Raw genomic sequence first — 26,184 nt, forward strand, 5'->3', positions numbered from 1 at the left:
CTGGTCTGCAAAGCTATGGAGAGGATCATTATGGAACTCATAAACAAACACATTGGGGACCTACAGACATTGGATCCTACCCAATTCGGCTTTGTCAAGGGCAGATCTTGCCTCTTGAACCTGGTCGACGTCTTTGAACCAGTCACTAAGGCCATTGATGAGGGTAAGGCAGTTCACACAGCCTGCCTTGACCTTGCAAAAGCCTTCGGCACAATACCCCACTCAGGCATCATAGACAAGCTCACCAGCTTAAATGTAAACACCTATGTCATAAGATGGGTTGCAAACTGGCTCAAGGAGATAACCCACAAGGTCAGAATTGCTGGAGCCATGTCAGACTCTAAACCAGTCACAAGTGCCATCCCACAGGGCTCGTTCCTGGGACCTCTCTTGTTCGGCATTTATTTTTCTGAGGTGCAAGCTAACATAGGAGGATTGTGGCTGACCAAGTCCGCAGATGACTGCAAACTGGGCGCCATAATTGATTCTCCAGCAGACACAAGCATCCTTAAAAAAGGTCTCATAGAAACAGATAACTGGTGCCAGAGCCATGGCCTTAAACTAAACGCCAAAAAATGTATAGTCATACCCTTTGGGAAGAACAAAGTACCCACAAATTACCACATAGGTGGCAATCCATTAAGTATGGAAGAAGTAATCAGGGACCTAGGGACCCAAGTTGACAGTAACCTCTCATTTGACACTTACATTGCCATAGTTGTCAGAAAGACCTTCTATATTGCCCACCTTATCATGAAAGGATTCACATCTAGATCAGCAGAGGTCATTGCGCCTCTTTACTCCTCCCATATCAGGCCCATGATTGAGTACAATGCCTCATTTGCGATGTACCTTACCCGACACCTGCAGCAGTTAGAAAGACCCCAAAAGTACCTCACCAAAAAGATCAAGGGTCTCAAACATATGCCATATCCTGCCCGGCTAAAGAAACTCCAGCTCTATTCAGTTGCATACCACCTACTCAGAGGCGATCTATGCCTGACGTACAAGGCCATGTCCAATCCGGAATTAATGGACATGCTCCACCTCAGAAAATCCAAATCCACCAGAGCCACGAGATCGAGTGATTGAACCTCAACACAGAAATAAATAGGATGTGCTGGAGGGACAGATTCATAACCCAGAGGCTTCCCTCACTCTGGAACAGAATCCCAGTCCATGTTAGGCAGAGCCCCTCACTGACTGTCTTCAAGAGAAATCTTGACGAGTGGATGGGAGATCGTAGGTTTACCCCGGGGGTCATCTCTGTGTCACTGCTAGACAGAGGCACAGTAAACTAAACCCTAAATGGGCAAAGTATCCTCATTCCAAGGGGTGGCGAAAGCCAAACACACTCTGGCTAGGCTTATAAATGCCCTAGGGCAGATAGCCTAGTATGAACCTATGAACCTATGAACCTATGAGAGATGCATTAATTGATTCACCATGAGAGTAGTTGACGTATGAAATAGACCACCAAATTAGATTAAAGCAATCACAAGTTTAGATATTTTTAAGAGCAACTTTGATACTTATGGGAATGACTGCTTTGATATATTGGCCAGCAGAAAGGCGTTATTACCCATGCCTGAAATATTTGTTTGTATGTCTATATTTTATTGTACTTAGATCTCACTTCATTCAAGTGTTTTAAGCATATCTGTCAACTTCTTTGCTCAACATTTCTGAGCAAATCCAAAAATAATAGGGGGCAATAGCTCAAAATTAGAGACAATTAGAAATAATTCTTATACACTTACAATGTTAACAGAAGAAGAAGAAATTGTTGGGGCATATTTGGGCGGTTGTTTAATGCAGGGGCTCATACCATCTGCAATTTATGGCTCCAGTACCCTAGCATATGCATTCATGTTACTGATCTTTCCTGAAGAACAGTTTTTGAAAACAGTTTCATACCTAAAATCTTTTTTATTTATTCATTTGTTTTTTGCTGCAGACTACAGTTCAACAAATCAAGACTGGTTAATAAAAAAAAAATCCAAGCACACAAAATTATCAGCTAGTTTTACATTGCTCACTCATGAAAAGTGCATTTGTATTTTCTTTTCCAGAGTGGTTGAGAAATTGCTGCAGTTCTAATATGAGTTAAAAAATACTGAATATCTGTATAACAGGGTAAAAAATGGGTAGCTGCCTTTCTCATAGATCATATCTGGACTGGAGAATTTCTCACCAATAACTTCCTATACAGCCACAGTTCACTGATTATCAATTCAATGTGTTTGTTTCTACTGATATAAATTTGTCAGACAGAATTAGAAGTGAAATGGCTCTCTGGCAGACTGTAACCTATGCAATGCTGCTATAGTTTTGAAAAGTTTTGAATTCACTGGGGAGATCACTGGTCTCAAAACCCATAGGTTCGTAGGTTCATAGGTTCATAGATTAGTACTAGGCTAACTGCCCTTGTGAGCCATTTTAAGCCTAGCCAATTACCCCCTGTGAGATTCAAACCCGATAGGTGCCCTGTCTTGCCCCTTGAGAAACTTATGTTTACACACAGAGAAACTAACACATCTGGTACCATTATGAATTCTGTATATGTGTCATTCATGCTGATATACTGTCAGACAAATGTCAGTCTACTTAATTTCAGCTCACTGTTATTTATTAATCACTTTTTCACTGAATGCCTTTTCAGATAATTGTCATCAATTCAATTACACATCCTACAAATAAAACATTTGTGCTCTTGAGTGTCCAGGTTTGTACATTATTGTAAAATTACATTTAATGAAAAAAAAAAAAGGAATGAACAAAATCAGGCATTATGACAGCATACTCATAAATTTCCAAATTATAAACAAATAAAAAATTAGTGTTGCTTACACATTGTTCCTGCAGAAGCTGGAGATGTCAGCCCAGGAATAGGAGATTCTGTTTCTTCTGTAAAGAACAGAGCAACATTATAAACTATCAGTGGATCTTCTCCAGAAAAATCAAAGAGGAAGCACTTCTTGTCTAAATTCTAAATTCAAACAACTGTACATAGGGAAGGCAAACATATGTCCCATCAGATTGTTCTTCAATTATGTAAGCAAGCAAAATAGTTGGCTAACTTGATCTGGAATGCCACAATTTCAAAGGGAAGAAGTTTAGATTCAAATTGTCAAAAGGTCAACAGTTCAAATACTGTAATTTCAAAACCCTTTTGTGTACATACATTTGAAAATACAGACAGGCACAGTATTCCGCAGTATCATTTCCATCACTCAAATCCTTTGGTCTCCATTAGCAGAACACAAAAAATACACAACTCTTAAACTTAATCCTAAAATTAATTTTAACCATAACCCTCTCACTAATGATACTCAAGACCCCAAGTCCCAGTTTGAAACTAACCAAGACAAGAAGTGTTATCCTAAAGTCATTGACTCCTGCAAGAATCATAATTTATTTACCACTGACAACTAATTACATGGCAGTTTACACAATATCATTGTGACACAATTGAATCTATTGATCAAACTGACACTGGTAAAATGAAATTTGATAGCAAAGACTCACAGTTTGTTTCTGGTCTAGTCCTATTTGAACCAAGTGTACACTGCCAGTCAAAGTTTCAGAGTGGAGAATAACCAGTGAAATACAAGAACTCTGAGGTCTCAGTCATCAGTCAGAAAACAAAACAGAACAAAAAAAAACTAATATTGCAATTATTTATTGTATTTTCTAGCATGTAGCAGAGGAAAAGGAGATTGGGACAGGCTTACTTAGAGAAATAGTCAGACAAACAGAGTGAAAACAATTTTACAATCCTTAAAGGTTTGCTGGCAAGTAATGGCATTTCAAGCTACTTCAAACTTCCTTTATATTTTGAAAAAAAAAAAACTTGTGAAATCTTTAATCAGATGAAACAAAATGGTCAAAGATTCAATCTGACATAACTAATAATAAAAAGTGCTTTTGCAGGGAAGTGTGATCTCTCACTTCCATTTACTTAGTTGTGCTAAATCCCTCATTGCACAACTGAGACAAAAAAAAAATAAAGCGATAAAACTCAGTAACACTAATAGCCCAAAATAAGAACTGTACAGACAGAGATTTCCTGTAAAAGCATGACTGTGAGTTTGCAAGTTATGGAAAAGAAACAGATGACTTTAAACTCAACCACTTACATACTAGGCATATCAAAATATAAACTTCACTTGGAGATGGATATGGTGTCTGTGGGCTAAAAAATTAAGAAGAGGTCATCATTTAGAAATTAAGAAATTTGAAACTGCTAAAACACAATCCAAATGTCGGCTATTGTCACTCAAACACTCCAAGACACCAAGTAGGTCTAAAACACTTTCTAGTTTATATAAAAGTAAAATCACCATATTAATTACTTTCATCCTATCAGATAGGACTTTCTCAGAATATCATTTCCACTACCACTCATCCTTTCTTTTATATACACTTAGAACCTATCACATCAATCCTTAAATTAACATTCATTAAAAATCAGTTATTACTATTTAAAAAAAAACATTTTGCATTCATATACAGTACAACGAAAATATAATATGGGTTCACACTATATTTAATTATTAGTACATGGAAATCAAATTAACTCATAAGCCTTGAAATTTAACCAAGGCTGAATACTAATATGTTAATTTAACCCTGGGGGTAAGAGGCTTGTAATTTCACCTGCCATTTCATTTCTTTGACATCTAAAAGTGTCTTCTTGTCTTCCACCCTAGGGTTAATCTTAATGATATCCAGTATCGCAAACAAATGTAGATGACTGGGGCAATTTTTTGTGTGCTTATACAAAGCACTTGTTTCATCTTTCTTTTTAATATCATATAGGTGTTCGTAGATCCTTCTACAAAAACACCTCTCAGTCTTCCCCCACATAATATACACACACAGAAACACAAAACACACACCTACATTCGCGGAGGCTGTCAATAAAAATCTGCTCAAGCAACAGAGACCTCCAAAGCAAAAACGCAAGCAACCTGCACCCCCCAATACAACCCAAATGACACATAGCCCACAAACTCAGTGTGCCACTCAACCACAGCCCATAAGGCATAACAGCATACCCAACACTCTAGCCAAAGGTGACTGTATAGTCAGGCACACTGATGTTCCACTCACCAGGCTAAACAAGGAGAAAGTTACTATCAGCTGCCTGTCAGATGCCAGGATCTGTCACATAATTCACACACTCAGGACACTCCACAACAAGTACAAATATGACTCTGTCATTGTCCATGTTGGTGTGAATGACCCGAGATGTACCACCCTGGACTGCACGAAAAGAGACATGGAAGAGCTCTCCGATCTTGTAGCCCAAGCAGGTATGACCTTAGCCCTGAGTAGCATCCTGCCATCACCCAGAATGATACCACAGCACAAGGACAAAATGACTGACTTCAACAACTGGCTAAATTTCTGGTGTCATTCTAATGGGATCCAGTATCCGTCTGCCTGGGATGACATGATCAACAAACTACGATGCTTTGCCAGAGATGGCCTGCACCTGCCGATATTGGGAGTCTGGATACTGGCAAAGGCTCTTGCCACCCCTATAGTGCTTTTTTTAGGCAAGCTTCAAATGACAAATTCACCACCGTAACATGTACAAGTAAGCAAAATCTGAGGGTAATGTTACTCAATGCTAGAAGTCTAAACCTCAAAATGCACTCACTCGAGGCACTCCTTAAAATGGAGAACATTGACATCTGTGCAGTGACAGAGACCCGGATCAAAGCTCCAGAGAGCGCCCCTGCATTACCAGGCTATAATTCATACCACACCTTTTGGCCACCTAACCTGGGCTGAAACACTAAAGGTGAAGGCGTGTCCATATTCATTAATGATATCCACACCTCCAGGCTAATTGCTCACCATAGTGCATCCGAGATTATCCAAGTGTAACTAACTCTGGGCAAGACCACAATCCAAATTGTAACTTGCTATAGATCCCCCACCATGCCCCATTATTCCCACTCTTCATTTCTTGATACACTGGAAAATATTAGGGTACAACCCAACACCCTAATAATGGGAGATTTCAACTACCCCACCATTAACTGGGAAAACTACTCACGTACCAACTCTTTTGCTCAACATTTTCTGGAATTCATAAATTCCAATGCCTTGGATCAACTTACCCACACCCCCACCAGGGTAAGCAATATCTTACACCTGGTCATTACCAACCTGAGCGACCAGTGTTCCACCCCAGAAGTCAATTTCTCATTGGTCAGATCTGACCACAAGCTAATCACCCTAGACATCCACATCCCTCCCCCACCCCTATTAGGGAAACCACTGTAAAAATTTTCTCCAAAGCCATCTACACGCTTCTTAAGACAGAAGTGGCAAACTTCACAACACCCATGCAGACGGATAATAGAGATACAACTGCTGAATCCTACATAAATGCACTTTATAAGCACTTACACAAGTGCATGGATTGTGCTATCCCTAACAGAACCAAGATGCTATCCTCCAAAAAAAGGAAACCAGTCTGGTGGTCCCCTGCCATAAACAAACTCTACAACAGAAGAAAGAAACTATTGCAAAAAGGAGTAAAATCCCATGATTGGAGGAACTCCCTGGTCAGCCTCAGTAATAAGCTGAGATCCCTCATAAAATACACCAAAGCTAGCTACGAAAACAAAATCGCCACTGATTCTAAATACAACCACAAAACATTCTATAGCTATGTCAAGAATCTCAATGGCAACACTCAGATCTGCTCTGAGTTACAGCACAGTGGTACTAAATATACAGAACCAACTGATATTGCCAACATCCTGGCAGATAGGTTCAGTGTTAACTTTACCCCCTTCACCCCTTAAAGGGCCCGTCTCTATATCGGAAGAATGCAAAGTTCCTGTAATCACGGCTGAACAGGTAAAAAACACACTTTCCAAAGCCGAGAACGCAGCATCCATGGGACCTGACAACATCCCAGGCTGAGTTCTACATGAACTACAGAATGAACTGGCACCCCACCTAAGCACCATGTTCAATCATAGCCTCACCTCAGGCTTTGTGCCCACTGAATGGTGCACAGTGACAGTTATCCCACTCCACAAAGGGGGAGGCACCATGGACCCCGGAAACTACCGCCCCATTAGCCTGATGAGCCTGGTCTGCAAGGCTATGGAGCATATCATCATGGAACTTATAAACAAAGGCACTGGTAATCTCCAAACTCTGGACCCCACCCAGTTCAGATTTGTAAAAGGCAGAGTATATCTCCTAAACCTGATAGACTTCTTTGAAGCAGTCACCAAAGCTGTAGACGAGGGTAAGGTGGTTCACACAGCCTATCTAGATCTTGCCAAGGCTTTTGACACCATTCCCCACTCTGGAATTATAGATAAACTCACTAAATTAGGTATAAATCCCTATGTCACAAGATGGGTTGCCAACTGGCTCAGTGAAAGAACCCACACTGTGAAAGTAGCAGACTCCAAATCCGACTTCAGACCAGTGACAAGTGGAGTAACACAGGGATCAATCCTGGGTCCTCTCCTGTTTGATCTCTACTTCTCTGAAGTACAGGCTAACACAGAAGGTCTTTGGCTAATGAACTTTGCAGATGACTGCAAACTAGGAGCCATAATCAAAACTGCTAATGATGTGGACATCCTACAAAAGGGCCTCACTGAGATAGATGCCTGGTGTTAAAGCCATAGCCTCAGGCTCAATGCCAAAAAGTGTATTGTCATCCCCTTTGGTAAAAACTCTGTGCCCATGAACTACCACATAGCTGGTAGTCTACTTAACATCGAAAGTGTGATAAAAGACTTGTGACACAGGTGGACAGTAGTCTCTCCTTTGATAATCACATCGCCACAGTAGTTAAGTAATCCTTCTATGTGGCACACCTCATTACAAAAAGGTTTCTCATCCAGGAAAAAAGAGGTAATTGTTCCCCTCTACTCATCAGTCATTAGACCCATTATAGAGTACAACACCCCTTTTGGTATGTACCTCACAAGACATATACAACAACTGGAAAGGCCGCAGAAATACCTCACAAAGAGGATTACCAGCCTCAAACAGATGCCCTATGCAGACCGTCTAAAAAAACTCCAGGTTTACTCCATCACATGTCGCCTACTCAGAGGCAATCTCTGCCTAACATACAAAGCTATGTCAAACCCAGAGCTGTTGGACATGCTCCATTTAAAGAAATCCCAATCCCTCCAAGCTACACATTCTGGGGACCTAAACCTTGTCACCACAATAAACAGAACATGCTGGAGGGATAGATTCCTGTCCCAGAGACTTCCCATACTCTGAAACAAACTACCTGTGTATATCAAACAAAGCTCTTCATTAGCACTCTTCAAGAAAAATGTTGATGCAGGATGGGAAATAGGAAATTCACCCTGGGGATCACTTCTGTGGCTCGACAGGGTTAAAGAAAAATAATTTTCTTGGGTGGTGAAAGCCAAGGTACCTTTTTGGCTAGGCTTATATAGGCCCTAGGACCAATAGCCTAGTACCTACCTATGAACCTATGAATATCCTGAAGATCCAATGCATTTTTGCCAAGTACACTATTTGTTTAGAGTGACAATTTCCCTTCAAAAATATATTTTTAAACATAAATTATTGTCTAACCTTAAAGTGTCATCCTCTAGAATATATGCGCATTGAGCACATCTCTCACATTTCCTAGTACCCTTCTTACCTTCACCACTCTTAATCTGTTTCTTAGGATCCCTTTCAAAATATTCTTTAAATTTCATCCTGTTTTATAACTGAAAATGGGGTTGTTCCCTAATAATCAATATATTTCTGGATAGACTCTTAACATGTTCCAGCCTGACTTTACAATTTTCTTTATTTTGTCAGTGTGTGGCCCAAATTCTAAGACAAAAACCCTTTTGAATTCCTCATTACTATTGTCGCTGTTTGTTGGTGGTAAACCTTTCCCTAATAGTGGTACATATTTTGTCCCCCACTGAGATTGTACATAATTTCTGATTTATTTTACCAAAGTAGGGTGGGCAATGCCTTACCACAAACATTTCCTCCACTTTATCCAGTTCTTTGGTTACATCTCCCAAATCTGAACTAATATGGGTAACTCCCACACATTGTCTTTTCACAGTGTTCCTTTTCTGTGACTGCAGATGACAACTTCCAATCTCCAAATATGAGTTACTAGCTGTGGGCTTCCTATAGATCCTTGATTTAAAGCTTGTGTCTGTTTTAATAATATGTTTATCTAATTCATTTATTATTTCTTTATTGAACTTCTAGGTAAAACTCAAAAAAATTAAAAGTGCTATTTAAATAATTAAAAAATAATATCTAACTTTCTGTTCCTTTTCACAATATAAGCACATCATCCAAAAACCTCAAATATATTTTTATTGATGTCTGGAATCTGTATATAAAAATTTCTGTTTACTCCCACTGTAAGAGGACCATATTGGCGTATATGGGGGCACATGAGGCTCCCATAGCTACTCCTTTTTCTTGCTTGTACATCTAGCCCTCAAAATAAATGTAATTATAATCCAAAACTAGTGACATCATTTCAACTGTCAAGATAGTTTTGTCCTCAGAAAATTTTGTAATTCTTCTCATGGCATTTGAAAAATATTCTAACTCTTCATGCTTAGGGATCATGGAAAATAGGTTAACTACATTACTGGTCAAATATATTAAATATTTTGACCAGATCTCCTCTTTTAACCTTCCCAAAAATCCCATGGGCCCTTAAGTAAGTGTGGCATAGAGTTAATTGCTTGTTTCAGCCAGTTATCTACAGCTACTCCTATTGGATAAGATTTTGAACCTCTGGCTGCCACTATTAGCCTAAACAGGGGATTGTTTAAGTCTTTGTGAAATTTAGGGATTCCAAACACTGTTGGGGTGTAAGGGTACTGTACTTTTAGTGTCTTGTGTGTTTCAAGGGAAATCATCTGGTCTAAAATATATTCCTCTAGAAATGAATCTATCCTCTGCTATCCTATGTTCACCTAATTAATGGATACTGGGGTGTAAGTTGCACCATCATTCAATGTTTTAAAAATTTCTCTTCAATAATCAAGAGCATTAAAATGTATGATCCCACCTTTATCGGGTTTCATAATTCTAAACCTGCCATTTTTGCATTATTATTCCAGAAGTTCTTTTTTATTTTTTGTTAAATTGTTGTAATCATATTTCTTTTTCTGATTTTGTGCTTCCAATTTGTACATATCCTGAATAATAACTGTTTCCAAGGTGTTAAGTATCGGATGTAATGGGGACTAAAACAACTTTTCTTTCTCACCTCTAGAGCTTGATGAGCTCTCCCTAAACTAAATACACCTTCACCGTTGTCTTTGAAGTATACTGTTAAATTTAATTTGCTAACAAAACATTTGATTTCTAATATAGAATCCACCAAATCAACCTTCTTCATTGGAACAATTTAATCCTTTTTGAAATAAAGAAAAATGTTCTAAGGTAATGGTGTGTTCTATATAATTAAAAATATTAAAGTCCTGGATTGAATTAATTGCCCCATTTATCTGTATCTGCTTATTTATATCTATATTTCCCATGTCTAATAAATTAATATTTACTAATTCAGCATTTTCTAACATCTGTCATACCTGACTGCATCTTGTGTTCCACCCCTCCATTCCCTTAATTCCATATTTCTCCATTTTTTGTTCTGTGGGGATTGATAAAAATCCTTCTTCATTTGTCTATGACCTTGGTCATACCCTTGTATTGTCCCTTTATAATTTCTACAGTTTTTTCCTTTTTCTTGTTTAGCTGTGAAATAAGTCTGTCCCTTCTTTTCAGTTGGATAGGCTGTACCATTCAAATATTCTTGCCTCTGTTTCAATTTTCTTAATTTTCCTTCTAAAAATATTATCAGTTTTGTTAATAACCTTCAATAACCTTTTTCATAAAACATTTTCCATTGTACAAACAGCAAATCATTTTTAATAACTTTATCAATTTCCAACAATTCACTACTAAGTGACTGTATTATCATATCATTGCGCTTAATTATTTTTTTCCATAAGTTCAAAACCATAATGGCCAAGCAGCAGGGTTTGAGTCTCACAAGGGATAATTGGCTAAGCTTAAAATGACTCGCAAGGGCAGTTAGCTTAGTACTAACCTATGAACCTATGAACCTATTGTAATTTAAACCAAATGGAAGTTTAAACACTCAAAGTCCCTGAGAGACTATCTTTAATTCTAAGCATTTTCTTAAATAACTATTGTCCTGTTGCAAGCCTTTCAGTTTTAACAGTTTTTTTCTAAAGCAAAAATCAGTTCTTTTAATTAGCCATACTGACTCTTAGTCTCATTACTAGATGTATTTCTCCTCTCATTCTCTTTTGACCAAAAATCAAACTCACAAAAGTGGTTGTGGAACTCATATTCTGAGAAAGTTCTATAATCTGACAGGATGAAAGCACTTAATATGGTGATTTTTACTTTGATTTTAATAAAATAGAAAGTGTTTGGTGTCTTGGAGTGTTTGAAAAACAATAGGCATTATTTAGAAATATCAAACCCAAGAAAATGAAACATCTTTAACGATAAAGCACTAAAGTTTACTTCAAGCGGCACCTGCTTAACTATAAACAACAAACATTTTTTAATACTTGGCTTTTAAGTCTTTTTTGGTGACATTAGTTAGGGGTTTGAATCACAATACTGGTATATTTGACAGTCTGAGCTTTAATTCCATACTACTGGTACCAACTATATATGAACAGAGATATATTCTTCTAATCCATACCTCTCCAATTAATATAATATGTAAAAGATGACTGCCCTTAAGGGGGTACTGGAAGTGCACACTCTTGTTTTGGGTACTAGTCAATACATACCATCTCCAAATACGCTTTGCACTCTACAGCTACAGATCAGAGTTATAATCAGTGGCTCCCCTGCAATAAATCTACCTCAAACTGAGCCCAGTAGCTCTCAATACAATTTTACCAGTTGGTAAAATGAAACATGACAATATTATTTTGAAGACACACATACACACACGCACACACACACACACACACACACACACACACACACACACACACACACACACACACACACACACACACACACACACACATTTGGGAGGAGTAGCTGACATATCATTGTTTTTATGGTAATTCTATCTGTAGCTAAATAACTACTATAAAATAGTATGGTTATTGTTTACCATTAAAATATGCCAACTTGTATATTTCAATGGATACAATACCATAAGTGCTAACTATTTGAATGCCCCCAGTTACCTACACACCGCCTCACTATACTTACCCTTAAGCCAATAAATATCTAGTTACATACTTTAAAATTTATTTGTGCAGTTCTTTACTTCCAGTAAAGAAAATAAAGTGATGCAATAGACATCAAACACCATCTACTTTTCATTATGTGTGTTTGCATATGTGTGTGTGTGTGTGTGTGTGTGTGTGTGTGTGTGTGTGTGTGTGTGTGTGTGTGTGTGTGTCTGTGTGTGTGTGTGCATATGTGTATGTATGTTTGGCTGCATTCATACATATTGAACATAATGCACCCTTAATGGCTCTTGTTTTCAAGATCACAGAAAAATTTTCAGCAGCCTCATAGAGCATACAATACAACTAATCTTCATCTGCATGTGCAGGAAAATCCAGCAAATTATGCTTTTTGAAGACAAGGAATAACTGACTTGAATTCATTGCCTCTCTACAGCAAAGTGTTTAAACAAGTGGTGGTACTTTGGATCTGGCAAGGAATGGCTTCCTAATCTTTTTTTATTAATTTATTATTTATTTATTGTCATTTGTTAACCGGGTTCATCCAACTGAGCCAGGGGCCCATTTTCAGTGAAGACCTGGGGAGAAAATCTCCAGAAAAAATACAAGTAATTATGATATTTACAAAATATTATAGTAGGATCACAGAAATATAGTACAAGTCAAAAATGTGTGCACAGCCGAACAATGCATAGGTAAAATAACAGTTAACAAGTACAATTTCCAAAATATGAGAACAGTATATAAGCATAGGCCAAATAATTAAAAGGTTTAGAGAATATTACAATGAGTATAGTATGAACACAGTTTGCTACAACAAGTACAAGGAGGACAAAGAGTTGATAGGGAAAAGCAGATAAGATAAGAAGAGAGGAGACTAGTTCAAGTGACCAAGTCTTCAGAAGAAGTTTAAATTCTTTCTTAAACAGGTATTTCTGCTGAATGCTTCTTATGTTGAGAATGAGTGAGTTCCAAACATGGGCTACAGATTATCTGTAAAGGGTCTTACCAATGTTTTTGTTGAGTTTGTATCACTGAAGGAGGTGTTTGGGGAGGGGTATAGAAGGATACTAAATTGGAGATGGAGGACTCATATAGGATAAAGTGCGCAATATGTAGCTGGGGTATAAGTAGCTGTTTGGAGAATTCTGGCCATTGGAGTAACTTAAGGGCAAGACAATGGTGAGATTTGTAAGGAAGGTTGGTGGCAAATCTGGCAATTTTGTTATACGTTTGCTTTAGTTTACTGGTAAGAGATGTTTGAACATGAGTAAGGACAGGGGCAGCATAAAAAAGGCAGGGTAAGTGTAGGGCCTGAGTAAGGGAGGGTTTGGAGGAGGGCAACAGGAATTCTTGATTATGAAAGAGAAGTCCAAGTTTCTGGTGGATTTTTTTTATACTTTGTTGAATATGAATATCAAATTTTAATTCATCATCAGTGATAACTCCAAGTAGATTAGTATGGGATTCAGGTTTAATAATGGTGTTGTTGTGAAAGAATATAGAGAAAGAGGCTTTGTGCTGGGCAATTGTTTTAGGGAGGAAGAGGAGGAGTTTTTTTTAATGTAATATGAGTTGGTTATCAGAAAACCAGGTTTCAACAGAGGAGAGGGTTTGTTGCTTGAGAGCTAGTAGATCAGGGATGTTGCGGGCAGAGGTAATGAAGGTGGAGTCATCAGCATACTGTAGAAATGTAGCGAGGTTAGTAGCAGAGTGAAATTTATTAGTGAATATATTAAACAGGAGGGGGCAAAAAACTGATTCTTGGGAGAACTCCAGTATTAGCAGGGAGGAATGGAGAGAGAACAGTTTGTCATCAGACAGATTGCTGCCTGCTGGAGAGATAGCTAGAAAACCAGTTGATGGAGGAGGTAGAGAGATGTAGGTCTGAGAGTTTAGTAAGAAGTTTAGAATGAGAGACACTATCAAAGGCCTTTGAAAGATTAAGGAAAAGACTGGAGATGAGGAGGTTATTGTCATAGGCTTTAGCTATTATTTTGGTAAATGATAGTAATGCATTAGAAGTGCTATGGTGGGGCCTAAACCCATGTTGGGTAGGAGTGAGGAGACTGTTATTGAGAAGCGGTTTGAGTAGGTGAACGTGGATGCACTTTTCCAAGATTTTAGATGGGGGACAGGATAGCAATTTGTCTAAAGTTAGAGGGATCTGTAGAATTGCTGCCTTTGTGAAGAAGGATAGTATACAAGGATTTCCAAGTGTCAGGGACCAGGGCTTCTGAGATGGAACAGTTAATAAGAATACACACAGGGTAGACAATAGATTGGGCAGCTATTTTTAGGAAATGAGGAGGCAGTTGTTCTGCTGAGGCTGAGCAGGGTTTAAGTTTGCTAAGAAGAGATTTAATTGTAGTAATTGAGACTGATTAGAAAGAAAAAGCATTGGGGAGAGTTCTGTTATGGAGTATTGGAGGTATTGAGTGAGATGTACTGTTTTGTGTATTAAGTGTGAGGTTTTGAATAGTTTCTATGAAATAGATGTTAAGGAAGGAGGCAGTTTCAGAAGCAGTGTTATTAAGAAAGGGGTGGGGAGTAGTGGGGTTGCCTGGGTGGAGTAGGTTGTTGCTGGTCCAGAATTTTTGTGGATTTGTGTGTGGGCTACTTTGGTTAGAGGAAAGAAAAAGCTCTCTTGTCTTTGTTGACAAGTTTGTGAGCCAGGTTTCTGAGATCTCTGTATGTCTGCAGTAAGAGAGGGGACTTGTTTTTAACTCAGGCTTTCCATTAAGAATCTCTTTTGTGCATGATTGAGGAGGTTTGTTTTGTTAGCTGGGGGCGTAGTTGGATTTGATTCTGATTTTTTTGGAAGTAGCAACAGAATCAAGTGTGTCAAGGAAAATCTTATTGCAGTAATTTACTGCCTCATTGAGAAGGAAGTGATAGAGGAAGGACCAATTAATGCCAGAAAGTTTGGAATTAAAAGTGTCTGAGTCAAAGTGGTAAGGATTTGGCAAACCCTGTAAGTAGGGTCTTTAGGTGAGTGTTGGGTAAATGTGTGTATGAAGGTTGGAGAGTGGCCTCTCAATGAGTTGGGAAGAATACTGGGATTATGATAGAGGTGAGGAACTGAAGTAAGGATCTAGTCAAGGATAGGTCCAGATGAGGAGTTTTTGTTTATTCTAGTAGAAGTGGAGATGTCTTGGTGAAAACCATGAAGATTAAGACTACGGGTATGGGATGAGGGGGACAGTTTAGTCCAGTCTATATTAGTGTCTCCAAGTATGATAGTTTCATAAGGGATATCATGACTAATCTAGGACAGGAAGTTCTCTAGGATGGGAATATTATTTCCAGGAGGAATATATATATATAGGGACTATGGTAAATTTTTATGAGTGTTGAGGTAACCATTTGCGACGAGTATTTCAGCAGGTGAGAAGCAGGGAACAAAGATGGAGAGAGGGAACAGGTTAAGTAGCTCAGGGTAGAGGACAGCAACCCCTCCTCCCGTGTATTGGTTCTATGTGAGCGAAAGATATTATAACTTGGAGGTAGGATTTCTGTGTTAAGGATGTGAGGTTTCAGACAAGTTTCTGATAGGGCAAGAATGTGAGAAGATGTGTTTGATATCCAGGAGTGCAGGTCTGTTACTTTGTTTACAATACTTTGAATATTTAGAGAGAAGATTTTTAGAGATTTGGAAGGGGAATTACTAGAAGGAAGGGGTAAGTGAGGAGGAGGGTTATGAGTAGTGATATTGTGCAAGGAAGATATGGGAGGGCCTGGGTTAGGGTGGATGTCTCCATCCAAAAGAAGAATGTCAAAGAAAGTGAGAAGAGAAGAGAGTAAGTTTAGGGTAGTAGGAAATCTAGTCTTTTGACCTGAGCAGAGAGATGAGTTAGAACAAGGTTGAACTTTGACAAGGTCAGATGGTAAAATATGGAAGAGAAATAGTGAGATTAATTGTGGGTAAGAGTATTAGTGTTAGAAGTTTAGGAGAGAGTAAGTGAAGGGGATTAATAGTAGAATGGTGAATGGTAATAGGTTGTTAGAGAGAGGAAGAAGAGAAAGGTGGTGAAGAGCTAGAGTGGCCTCAGAACTAGGCAGTAGGTAGGGAGAGGGGAGAGTGAGTAGATGAGTCAAGAATGCAGTGACTAAGAGTAGTGAAAGCAGAGAGGGTGGGACTAGAAATGAAAAGGAGTTAGTGAGGAGGGGAAGGGGGAGTAGTGAGAATGTAAGGGAGGAGAGATAAGTGGGAGTGGTTATAGGAATGAAGCAGGTGTTAGATTAATTAGAGAGGGTGACTGGTTGGACAGAAGGAAGGGGTGTGGTGTGTAAGAGTATATATGTAAAGAAACTGTGGGTGGGTGGGAATGGGTGTAAGGTAGGGGACTGGATAGAGCCCAAGCTCTGTTTTTTCCTGAATGTTCAGTAATTAATCACTCAGCTTTCTAATACTAGAATATATTGCCATGGCTGCTTTCTCCTTCCCTAATAAATTATTACTTATCCCATCTGCTGGTGATTCCCTGCTGGGTGTGGAAACCTATACTTTTTGTCTATAACCTTTTAGAGTTTCTTTCTGATACCTGATCCATTTTGTTTTCATTTTTAAGAAATGTGTTTGGCCTGGTGTTTTTGTTCTACATGAGGGATGGGCACACATTACCTAGGATGCTCATTTTACATGTTTTTTTTTTCATTAGTTAAATTGTCTTTTGAGTGATATGTAAATACTGATTGAAAATTTGACCCTTTGCCTTTGTCTGAAAAAACTGGTCATACTAGCCGAATCCCTTCCCTAATAGTACAGATGGTAAAAACCTGCCATAATGATTGGGCGGTTTCCCATCATTTCACCAACCAGCCTGATTGACATGAGCATACTGAGGCAATGTAGTAATTGCCTCATGTATACTGACAATCACTTAGTCCTAAAATAAACAAATACCCTATGTCAGAAATACAATTACACTCTGAAATTGCAATCAATTTTCTCATGTAACAACAAACTGGACTTCAAACAGGTTTTTAGCACACGCACTTTTCCTCTCACACAAAATGAGGTCACAACGCATAAACTCACACACCAGGAGGTACTCAAATGAAGACTCCCAAAAAGTCAGTGATCTCCCAAACATAAACCACTTGCACACACTGCTATCCAAATAGAAACCACTACACATAATAACACATACACCATCATGACAGCAAATAAGCCACTAAGACAAAACACCTCAAAACCTAATGTCTTGGTCATGAGTGACTTCATATTAAGAAACACAGATGATCCCCTCACCAGGCTGGACAAGCAGAAGGTCATGGTCAGCTGCCTGTCAGGTGCCAGGATGCATCAAATAATACATGCACTCAAGTCACTCAACAACAACTACTGTTGTGACTCTGTCATAAGCTATACTGGGGTGAATGACTTGAGATGTACCTCTCTGGACTATATAAAGAGAGACATGAGTGATCTCTCAGATTATGTGGCCCAGGCAGGTATGACTCTAGGCCTAAGCAGCATTCTACCTTCACCCAGGATGATGCCACAATTCTAAACAAAAATGATTGATTTCAACAATTGGCATAGCTTGTGGTGTCAGTCTAGGAGGATCCGGTATCTGTCAGCTTGGAAAGACATGGTTGACAGACCATGCTGCTTTGCCAGAGATGGTCTGCACCTGTCTAGACTTTCAGATAATGAAAAAGATGCTTGCCTCCCCCATAGTGCCTTCTTTAGGCAGTGTCAAAACAACAACATTTCCAACATAACAAAATCCAGTTGAGACAAACTCAAGACTCTGCTGCTTAATGCTAGGAGTCTAAATAAGAAACTTCACTCCCTAGATGTACTCCTCATCTTGGAAGATGCTGACATCTGTGCAGTAACTGAGACATGGTTCAAGGCCATGGAGAGCACACCAGCCGTGCATGGCTCTAATGCCTTACATGCATTCATACCTCAAAATGAGTGTGAAAGAACCAAAGGTGGAGGTGTATCCATCTCCATTAAAGCCAAAGTAAACCTTGAGACTGGTCAAATGGTATGACTCTCCTGAACTACTCCATGTTCAATTAACTATAGGCAAAATACCCTACCACATCATTACTAGCTATAGGTCCCTCACCATGAAACAAGAAAACTACACCACCTACCTGGACGTACTGGAGTCACTCACCATACAGCCCAAAACCTCAGTCATGGGAGAGTTCAACTATCTTTCCATTGACTGGGTGACATACATGAGCAGAAACATGCTCACCCAGAGGATCCTGGTTTGTCGATATAAATGCTTGGGAACAGATAGTCTGCACTCCCACAAGGGGCTGAAATGTCTTAGGCATAGTACTCACCAACATTTGGAAGGGGGGGGGTCACTGCACTCCTCCCTGTGTAATGCTTTCCCTGAGAATGACAGACCATAAATCAATCACATTTGAAGTAACTATTGAACCTAACACTACCACAGGAACAAAACAACTAAAAAACTTTTCCAAAGCAAACTGCAGCCTACTAAGCAATGGTATAAACATTTTTATACCTCCCTCAATCACTTGCAACAATGACTCCTGCCACCCATAACTCAAAGCATACCTGACACCAGTCTTCGCCCTAGTATCTCTAGAGATCAGGTCATATCTGCACTCTCCATGGCCAAAATCACAGCCTCAGTGGAACCAGATAAAAATCTAGGTTGCTTATTAAGCAGCCTTAAATAGGACCTAGCAGACCCACTTGGCATTCTCTTTAATCATAGCCTGAGAAGTGGCTTTGTTCCAGCAGAGTGGAGAACAGGAGCAGTAATCCCCTTGCACAAAGGGGGACCATCAATCAACCCTGGGAACTATAGACTCATAAGACTAACTGGTTTCATCTTCAACGCCATGGAAAGAATCATTATGTACCTTATTAATAAGGACATAGGTGACCTTCAAACTCTAGACCTAACCCAATTTGGTTTCATTAAGGGTAGATCATGCTTATTAAATCTTGTCATCAGTCATCAATGTCATCAAAGCCCTGGATGAAGGTAAGACAGTGTACATTGTCTATCTTGACCCTGTCAAGGCTTATGACACAATCTCCCACTCAGGTATAAATGAGAAACTCTCCCAGTTTGGGATTGACCCTATGTCACTAGATGAGTAGCCAACTAGCTCACTGACAGAACACATACTGTCAAAGTTGGTGGCTCCACCTCTACCAAAAGACTCATCTCAAGTGGTGTATCACGAGGATCTCTGGTGGGCCCTTTACTTTTTGGAATCTATTTCTCAGAAGTCCAGGCTAAAGCAGATGGCCTTTGGCTTACCAAATTTGCTGATGATTATAAATTTCTGCAATCATTGAATCCCCCAGTGATGTTAACATATTACAGGATGGGCTAACACAGACAAATGCCAGGTGCCAAAGCCACAGTCAAAAAATAAATACAAAAAAGAGCATTATTATTTTCAGTTTACTTCTAAGCTCAAACCCAGTGGTGTGAGATCTGGGAACACAGGTAGATGGCAATCTGAACTTTGACCATCAAGGTTTCACAGTGGTAAGGAAACAATCCTTCTACACTGCACATCTCATAAGTAAGAGTATTGCATCCAGATCTAAGGATCTTATAACTTCACTGTCCTTGATGTTCATCAGACCATTAACCGAGTATAATGCTCCCTTCTGCATGTGCCTCACCAGACACCTGCAGCAGCTGGAGAGACAACAGAGGTTTCTCACCAAGAAAATACAGGGTTTCCAAACCATGACTTACATGGATAGACTGAAAGCCCTGTCACTGTACTCTGCATCATATAGACTGCTGAGAATCAACTGGTGCCCTGCCCTGATGGATATGCTGAACATCCCCAAGTCAAATGGCACAAGAGTCACTTGCTCTATGGCTCTAAACCTAGCCTATAACATTAATAGAACATAGGTTCATAGGTTCATAGGTTCATACTAGGCTATCTGCACTAGGGCATTTATAAGCCTAGCCAGAGTGTGTTTGGCTTTCGCCACCCATTTTAAATTAATTTTGCTATGCCCTTTTTCGAGGTTAGTATACTGTGCCTCTGTCTAACAGTGACACGAAGTGATACCCGGGGTAAACCTACAATCTCCCATCCACTCATCAAGATTCCTCTTGAAGAGAGTCAATGAGGGACTCTGCCTAACCTGGACTGGGATTTTATTCCAGACTGAAGGGAGCCTCTGGGTTATGAATCTGTCCCTCCAGCATGTCCTATTTATTACAGTGCTGAGGTTCAAGTCTCTCGAGCACATAGCTCAATGGGATTTGGATTTTCTGAGGTGCAGCATGTCCATTAATTCCGGGTTGGACATGGCTTTATACGCCAGGCACAGATCACCTCTGAGCAGGCGGTATGCCACTGAGTAGAGCTGGAGTTTCTTTAACTGGGCAGCATATGGCATCTGTTTGAGCCCTTTGATCCTCTTGGTGAGGTACTTTTGGGGTCTTTCCAGTTGCTGCAGGTGTCTGGTAAGGTACATCCCAAAAGGGGCATTGTACTCAATTATGGGCCTGATGAGGGATGAGTAAAAAGGCACAATGACCTCCCCTGATCTAGATGTGAATCCCTTCATGATTAGGTGGGCTATATAAAATGTTTTTCTAACCACTTTCGCCAAGTGGTTGTCAAATGAGAGATTGTTATCAACTTGGGTCCCCAGGTCCCTAATTACTTCTTCTGTACTTAATGGATTACCACCTATGTGGTAATTTGTGGGCACGTTGTGTTTGCCAAAGGGGATGACTATACACTTTTTGGCATTTAGCTTGAGGCCATGGCTCTGGCACCAGTTGTCTGTTTCTATGAGGCCCTTTTGGAGGATGCTTGTGTCGGCTGGAGAGTCGATTATGGTGCCCAGTTTGCAGTCATCTGCGAATTTGGTCAGCCACAATCCTTCCGTGTTGGCCTGTACCTCCAAGAAATATATACCGAACAAGAGAGGTCCCAGGACTGAGCCTTGTGGGATGCCACTTGCAACTGGTTTGGAGTCTGACGTGGCTCCAGCAATTCTAACCATGTGGATTCTGTCCTTGAGCCAGTTTGCAACCCATCTAGTGACATAGGGGTTAATATTTAAGCTGGTGAGCTTATCTATAATGCCCGAGTGAGGTATTGTATCAAAGGCTTATGCGAGGTCCAGGTAGGCTGTGTGGACCACCTTCCCCCCGTCAATGGCCTTGGTGACTATTTCAAAGAAATCAACCAGATTTAAGAGGCAGGATCTGCCCTTAACAAAGCCGAACTGGGTAGGATCCAGTGTCTGTAGGTCCCCAATATCTTTATTTATGAGGTCCATGATGATCCTTTCCATAGCTTTGCAGACCAAGCTAGTCAGGCTTATGGGGCGATAGTTTCCAGGATCCGTTGAGGCACCACCTTTGTGGAGAGGGACCACTGTTACTCTATGCCACTCTTTGGGTACATATCCTGTAGTAAGGCTGAGATTGAACAGTAGTTTTATGTTTGGGTTTAGCTCTTCTTGGATTTCATGTAGGACGCAGCTTGGGACATCATCTGGTCCCATTGTTGCTGTGTTTTTTGCTTTGGAGAGGGCGGCTCTTACCTGAGCATCTGAGATGTCAGGGGGGCAGCACTCTGCTGGGATAGATATTTGCCCTTTTGGTGGGGAGGGAGTTTGCGCTGAACCTGTCAGCTAGGATGTTGGCAATGTCTGTGGGTTCGGTGTATTTTTTGTCATTTTGGACTAATTCTGAGCATATCTGGGAATTCCCACCCAGGTTCCTAACATAACTAAAGAAAGCCTTGTGATTATCCTTAGTGTCCTGTGCAATTTATCTCTCGAAGCTGGCCTTAGATGATTTTATATTTGCCCATAGTTTTTTGCTAATACTGTTCAGAGATACCTTCCCTTTTTGGGATTTTTGCTCTATCATGTAGTAGCTTCCTCCTTCTATTGTATAGTTTGTTTACGGCTGGGGTCCACCAGACAGGACGTCTGCCTTTGGAGGATTGGGTCTTGGTTTTATTTGAGATTGCATGATCCATGCATTCCTGAAGGTGTTCATAGAATGCGTTTATAAAGGATTCTGCGGTCTGGGCCATATTTTCCACAGGCCCGGGGGCTGTGAAGGATTCCACCTCGGTTTTGAGGAGTGTGAAATTTGCTTTAGAGAAGTTTTTCACTGTGGTTTTCTGGACAGGGGGTGGGGTCGGGATGTGAAAATCCAGTGAGATCAGTTTATGGTCTGATCTTACCAGTGAGGGATACACTTCTGGTCTGGAGCATAGAGTCCCCATGTTGGTGATGATCAGTTCCAGTATGTTTTCCCCTCTTGTGGGAGTGGTAACAAGTTGTTCCATAGCATTTAAGTTTATAAATTCTAGGAACCTTTGGGCTAGGGAGTTGGAGCTAGAGTAATGCTCCCAGTCTATGTTTGGGTAGTTGAAGTCGCCCAATATAATGGTGTTTGGAGAGACCTTCATATTTTCCAGTGTTCTCAGGAAGGCCGAGTGGGGTTCCTGGGTTTGGGAGGGTGGTCTGTAGCAGGCTATAAACTGGAAGGCAGTTTTACCCACTGTTAGTTGCACATGGATAGTCTCTGATGCTTCGTGCTGTGCCTCCAACCTGGAGGTGTGGGTATCTTTGACAAATATTGATACTCCCCCTCCTTTTGTGGTTCGGCCCAAGTTTTGGGGCCAAAAAGCATGGTATGAGGTATAACCTGGTGGTGCTGGGGTGCTCTCGGGAGCCTTGAACCAGGTTTCTGTTACTGCACAGATATCGATTTTCTCCATGCTAAGGAGAGTTTTGAGTGCATGCATCTTGAGGTTTAGACTTCTGGCGTTGAGTAGCATTACTCTTAGTTTCTTATCCCCTGTGATACCTATGGAGGTGGGTTTGTCTTTTGAGCCTTGCCTAAAAAAGGCACTATGGGGGTAGCAAGAGCCTTTGCCAATATCCGAAAGCCCAGGGGTGACAGGTGCAAGCCGTCCCTAGCGAAGCATTGTGGCTTGTCGAGCATATCATCCCAGGCTGACAGGCATTGGATGCCCTTTGAATGACACCAGTACTTAAGCCAGTTGTTGAAATTGATCATCTTGTCTTCATATTCTGGCATCATTCTTGGTGAGGGTAAGATGCTACTCAAGGTCAGGGTCATACCGGCTTGGGCTACATGCTCAGAGAGCACCTCTATGTCTCTTTTCATGTAGTCCAGGGAGGTACGTCTCAGGTCATTCACACCAGCATGGACAATGACTGAGTCATATTTGTACTTGCCTTGGAGTGACCTGAGTGCTTGTGTTATGTGGCGGATCCTAGTGCCCGACAGGCTGCTCACCATGACCTTCTCCTTGTTCAGCCTGGTGAGCGGGACGCCAGTGTGCCTGATGATAGAGTCACCTATTACAAGTGTATCAGGTGTGTTTTTTAGCCTTAAGGGCTGTGACTGTTCGTCACACTGGCTTTGTGAGATATGTGTTGCACGTGTTTTGTTTTGGGGTAGCGGTTGCTTGGGTGTCTGCTTTGGAGGTCTCTGCTGCTTAGGCAGATTTTTATTTAGAGCCTCCGAGTATGTTTTTGTGTGATTATGTGTTTGGTTTGCTGTTGTGGTAGGTCTATGTGAGACTGGAATTGTAGTGAGTGTGGTTTCCTTCTCCTCCTGACTGGTTATGCCAGTACTGAGTTGAGAGAGCTTAGCCTCCAGTTTGGCTATATGGTTGCATCTCTCACATGTGTTGGAATTTGTTGGGAGGAGGAGAGGGTTGTCTGTGTACATGAGGCAGTTGTAACATTGTCTCAAGATTCCCAGGTTCACCAGCTGGACCGGAGAGGAGATTGACAACTGACCTTTGGACATGCTAGAATAATATTGGGAATTCCTTTATAATTGAAAACAAGGGCCAATGGGGAGTGAGGGTGTAGTGCTTTTAATTTTTAGTGCTGACTTATATAATTGCTTTAGTGAGCAAGTGCCAGGTAACTTAAGTGCAATGTGTTACAGGTAACTTAAATGCAAAAATGACAAACAGTAACTTTCTTTCAAGTGAAGCAATGAAATAAGTACAGTAAGCAATGCAGATATCACTAGGGATCCACAGAAGCGCTGAGAAGCCGCGTTTTAGGTGGAATTAGCGTTCCAGGGAAATAACAAGCAAACAAACAACAAGCATACAAACAAAGCTAGATTCAGCAGGCCTGGATCTAGTCTAAGCTACAGCAAACAAGGTTAAAGACCTGCATTCCCTACCCACCACCATTTGTAAAAAAATTGCAGATTTTTGCCTCATATTTGATCTGATCTATTCCTCATAATATCTGTGGTTTGTAAATATTGCAATGCTTGATATTTGATGGTGCAGTGGTAGCATTGTTTCCTCACAGCTGCAGGTTCTTGTGTTTGATTCTTGGCTGGGGTGCCTTCCTTATGGGGGGGGGTTGTATCTTCTCCCTGTGTTTGTGTGGGTTTGCTTTTGTGTCCTCCCATGTTACAAAGACATGTCTGCATTATTTCTTACTGGGCCTCTGCTGAAAATTGTTTTTTTTGTTCCAAGTCAGACTGTCCTGATTAACAAATGTTAAACAAAATTGACAGGCATTTGAATTTCAGACTTCAGGTTTCTGAATGTTTACTTCCTTACATACTTGATGGTGCAGTGGCAGTATTGTTGCCTCCCAGCTATAGGTTTTCTGGTTTGATTCTTGGATGGGGTGCCTTCTGTGTGGAGTCTGCATCTTATCCCTGTGTTTGTGTGGATTTGCTCTGGTATCCTGCCATTTTACAAAGACATGTGTCTACAGTATTTCTCTCTGGGCCTCTGCTGAAAATTGTTTTTGTTCCGTCAGAAGTAAAATTGACAGGCATTTGAATTTCAGACTTCATATTCTTCAGAAAATACATAGTAAAACAACTTTTTATTCTAGCAATAAATATATAGTAACACGACCTTTTATTATAGCAATTTTTTAAGTTTATAAGATGACTATTTGAAATTTGTTCTTATTTTTGGGACTGTAATACCCTGTTATTTTCTTTGTCCAGGTTTTTTGTGCTAAGGTTGACAGCTATGGCAAGAACTGAATTCACTGAATATGTTTGAGGGCTGTATTCCCTCATTACTGGGTTTGTCCAGGTGTTTTGTGCTAAGAGGTTGACAGCTATGGTGAGAACTGAATTCATTAAATGATAGCCATTTAAGTTTCAGTCTTCCTCTCTTTCACAAAGCAGCTGATTTGGTGCAGTGGTATGTTGCTCTTGACTGTTTTGCACAGGGACCTTGGCAGTAAGATGTACAGTGGTAACACAGCATTTTTCTTTCACAAAGCAGGTGATTTGGCATAGTGGTATGTTGTTCTGATTGTTTTGCACAGGGACCTTGGCAGTAAAATGTATGGTGGTAACACAGCATTTTATTCTAGCAGCTTTCCAAGATTATACAAGCAATGTTTAATGTGTCCCTGTGTTTTGCCCTTTTGACCCACCCCAATAAATTTGGCTTTTTCCAGACTTCTTGTGCTGTGAAGTTGAGATGCAGTTGAGTACTGAGTAGATTTTACAAGGAGCTGAGAGCTGCAGGGGAAGAGAAGTTTCATGCTGATTAATCTAAGTCAGCTCACATTGCTAATAGCACAACAGGTTGTATACTTGCTTTTGATGCAGAAGGTTGTTGGTTCTACTCCCATCAGCAGTGAATGCTGCCGTACTGAAAGCTAAGATATTAACTATGAGCCTGTTATAAGTTTGCCATCCATTTCCTATTGCAATATTACTAGCTTATGTTTAATGTAATTTAAGCAATTTATTCCTCAGAGGCATCAGACACTTTATTTTTCTATGAAACCATGAAATATAAAGGTGATTGCTAGCAGCAACCTGTTCATTACAGATTTATTTAACATGGAATTATTTAGATTACTTTTTTACTACTTCAGAGATTGTGCATATTTACTGATAATGTTGGACTGTAGAATTGTGCATATTTACTG

General features: G+C 40.2%; 1 protein-coding gene across 1 annotated transcript in view; it reads right to left on the reverse strand.

Moving 5' to 3' along the window:
* Positions 1-26,184, reverse strand: part of LOC122794104 — a 1,019,538-nt gene that overhangs the window by 815,892 nt on the left and 177,462 nt on the right. The window contains exon 3 of the mRNA XM_044062251.1: positions 2,851-2,907. Coding sequence (XP_043918186.1) covers positions 2,851-2,907 — 57 coding nt within the window. The remainder of the gene's footprint in view (positions 1-2,850; positions 2,908-26,184) is intronic.

This window comes from Protopterus annectens, chromosome 2.part1, assembly GCF_019279795.1.
Source record: "Protopterus annectens isolate FY-2018-M chromosome 2.part1, PAN1.0, whole genome shotgun sequence".
Classification (NCBI taxonomy): Eukaryota; Metazoa; Chordata; order Ceratodontiformes; family Protopteridae; genus Protopterus; species Protopterus annectens.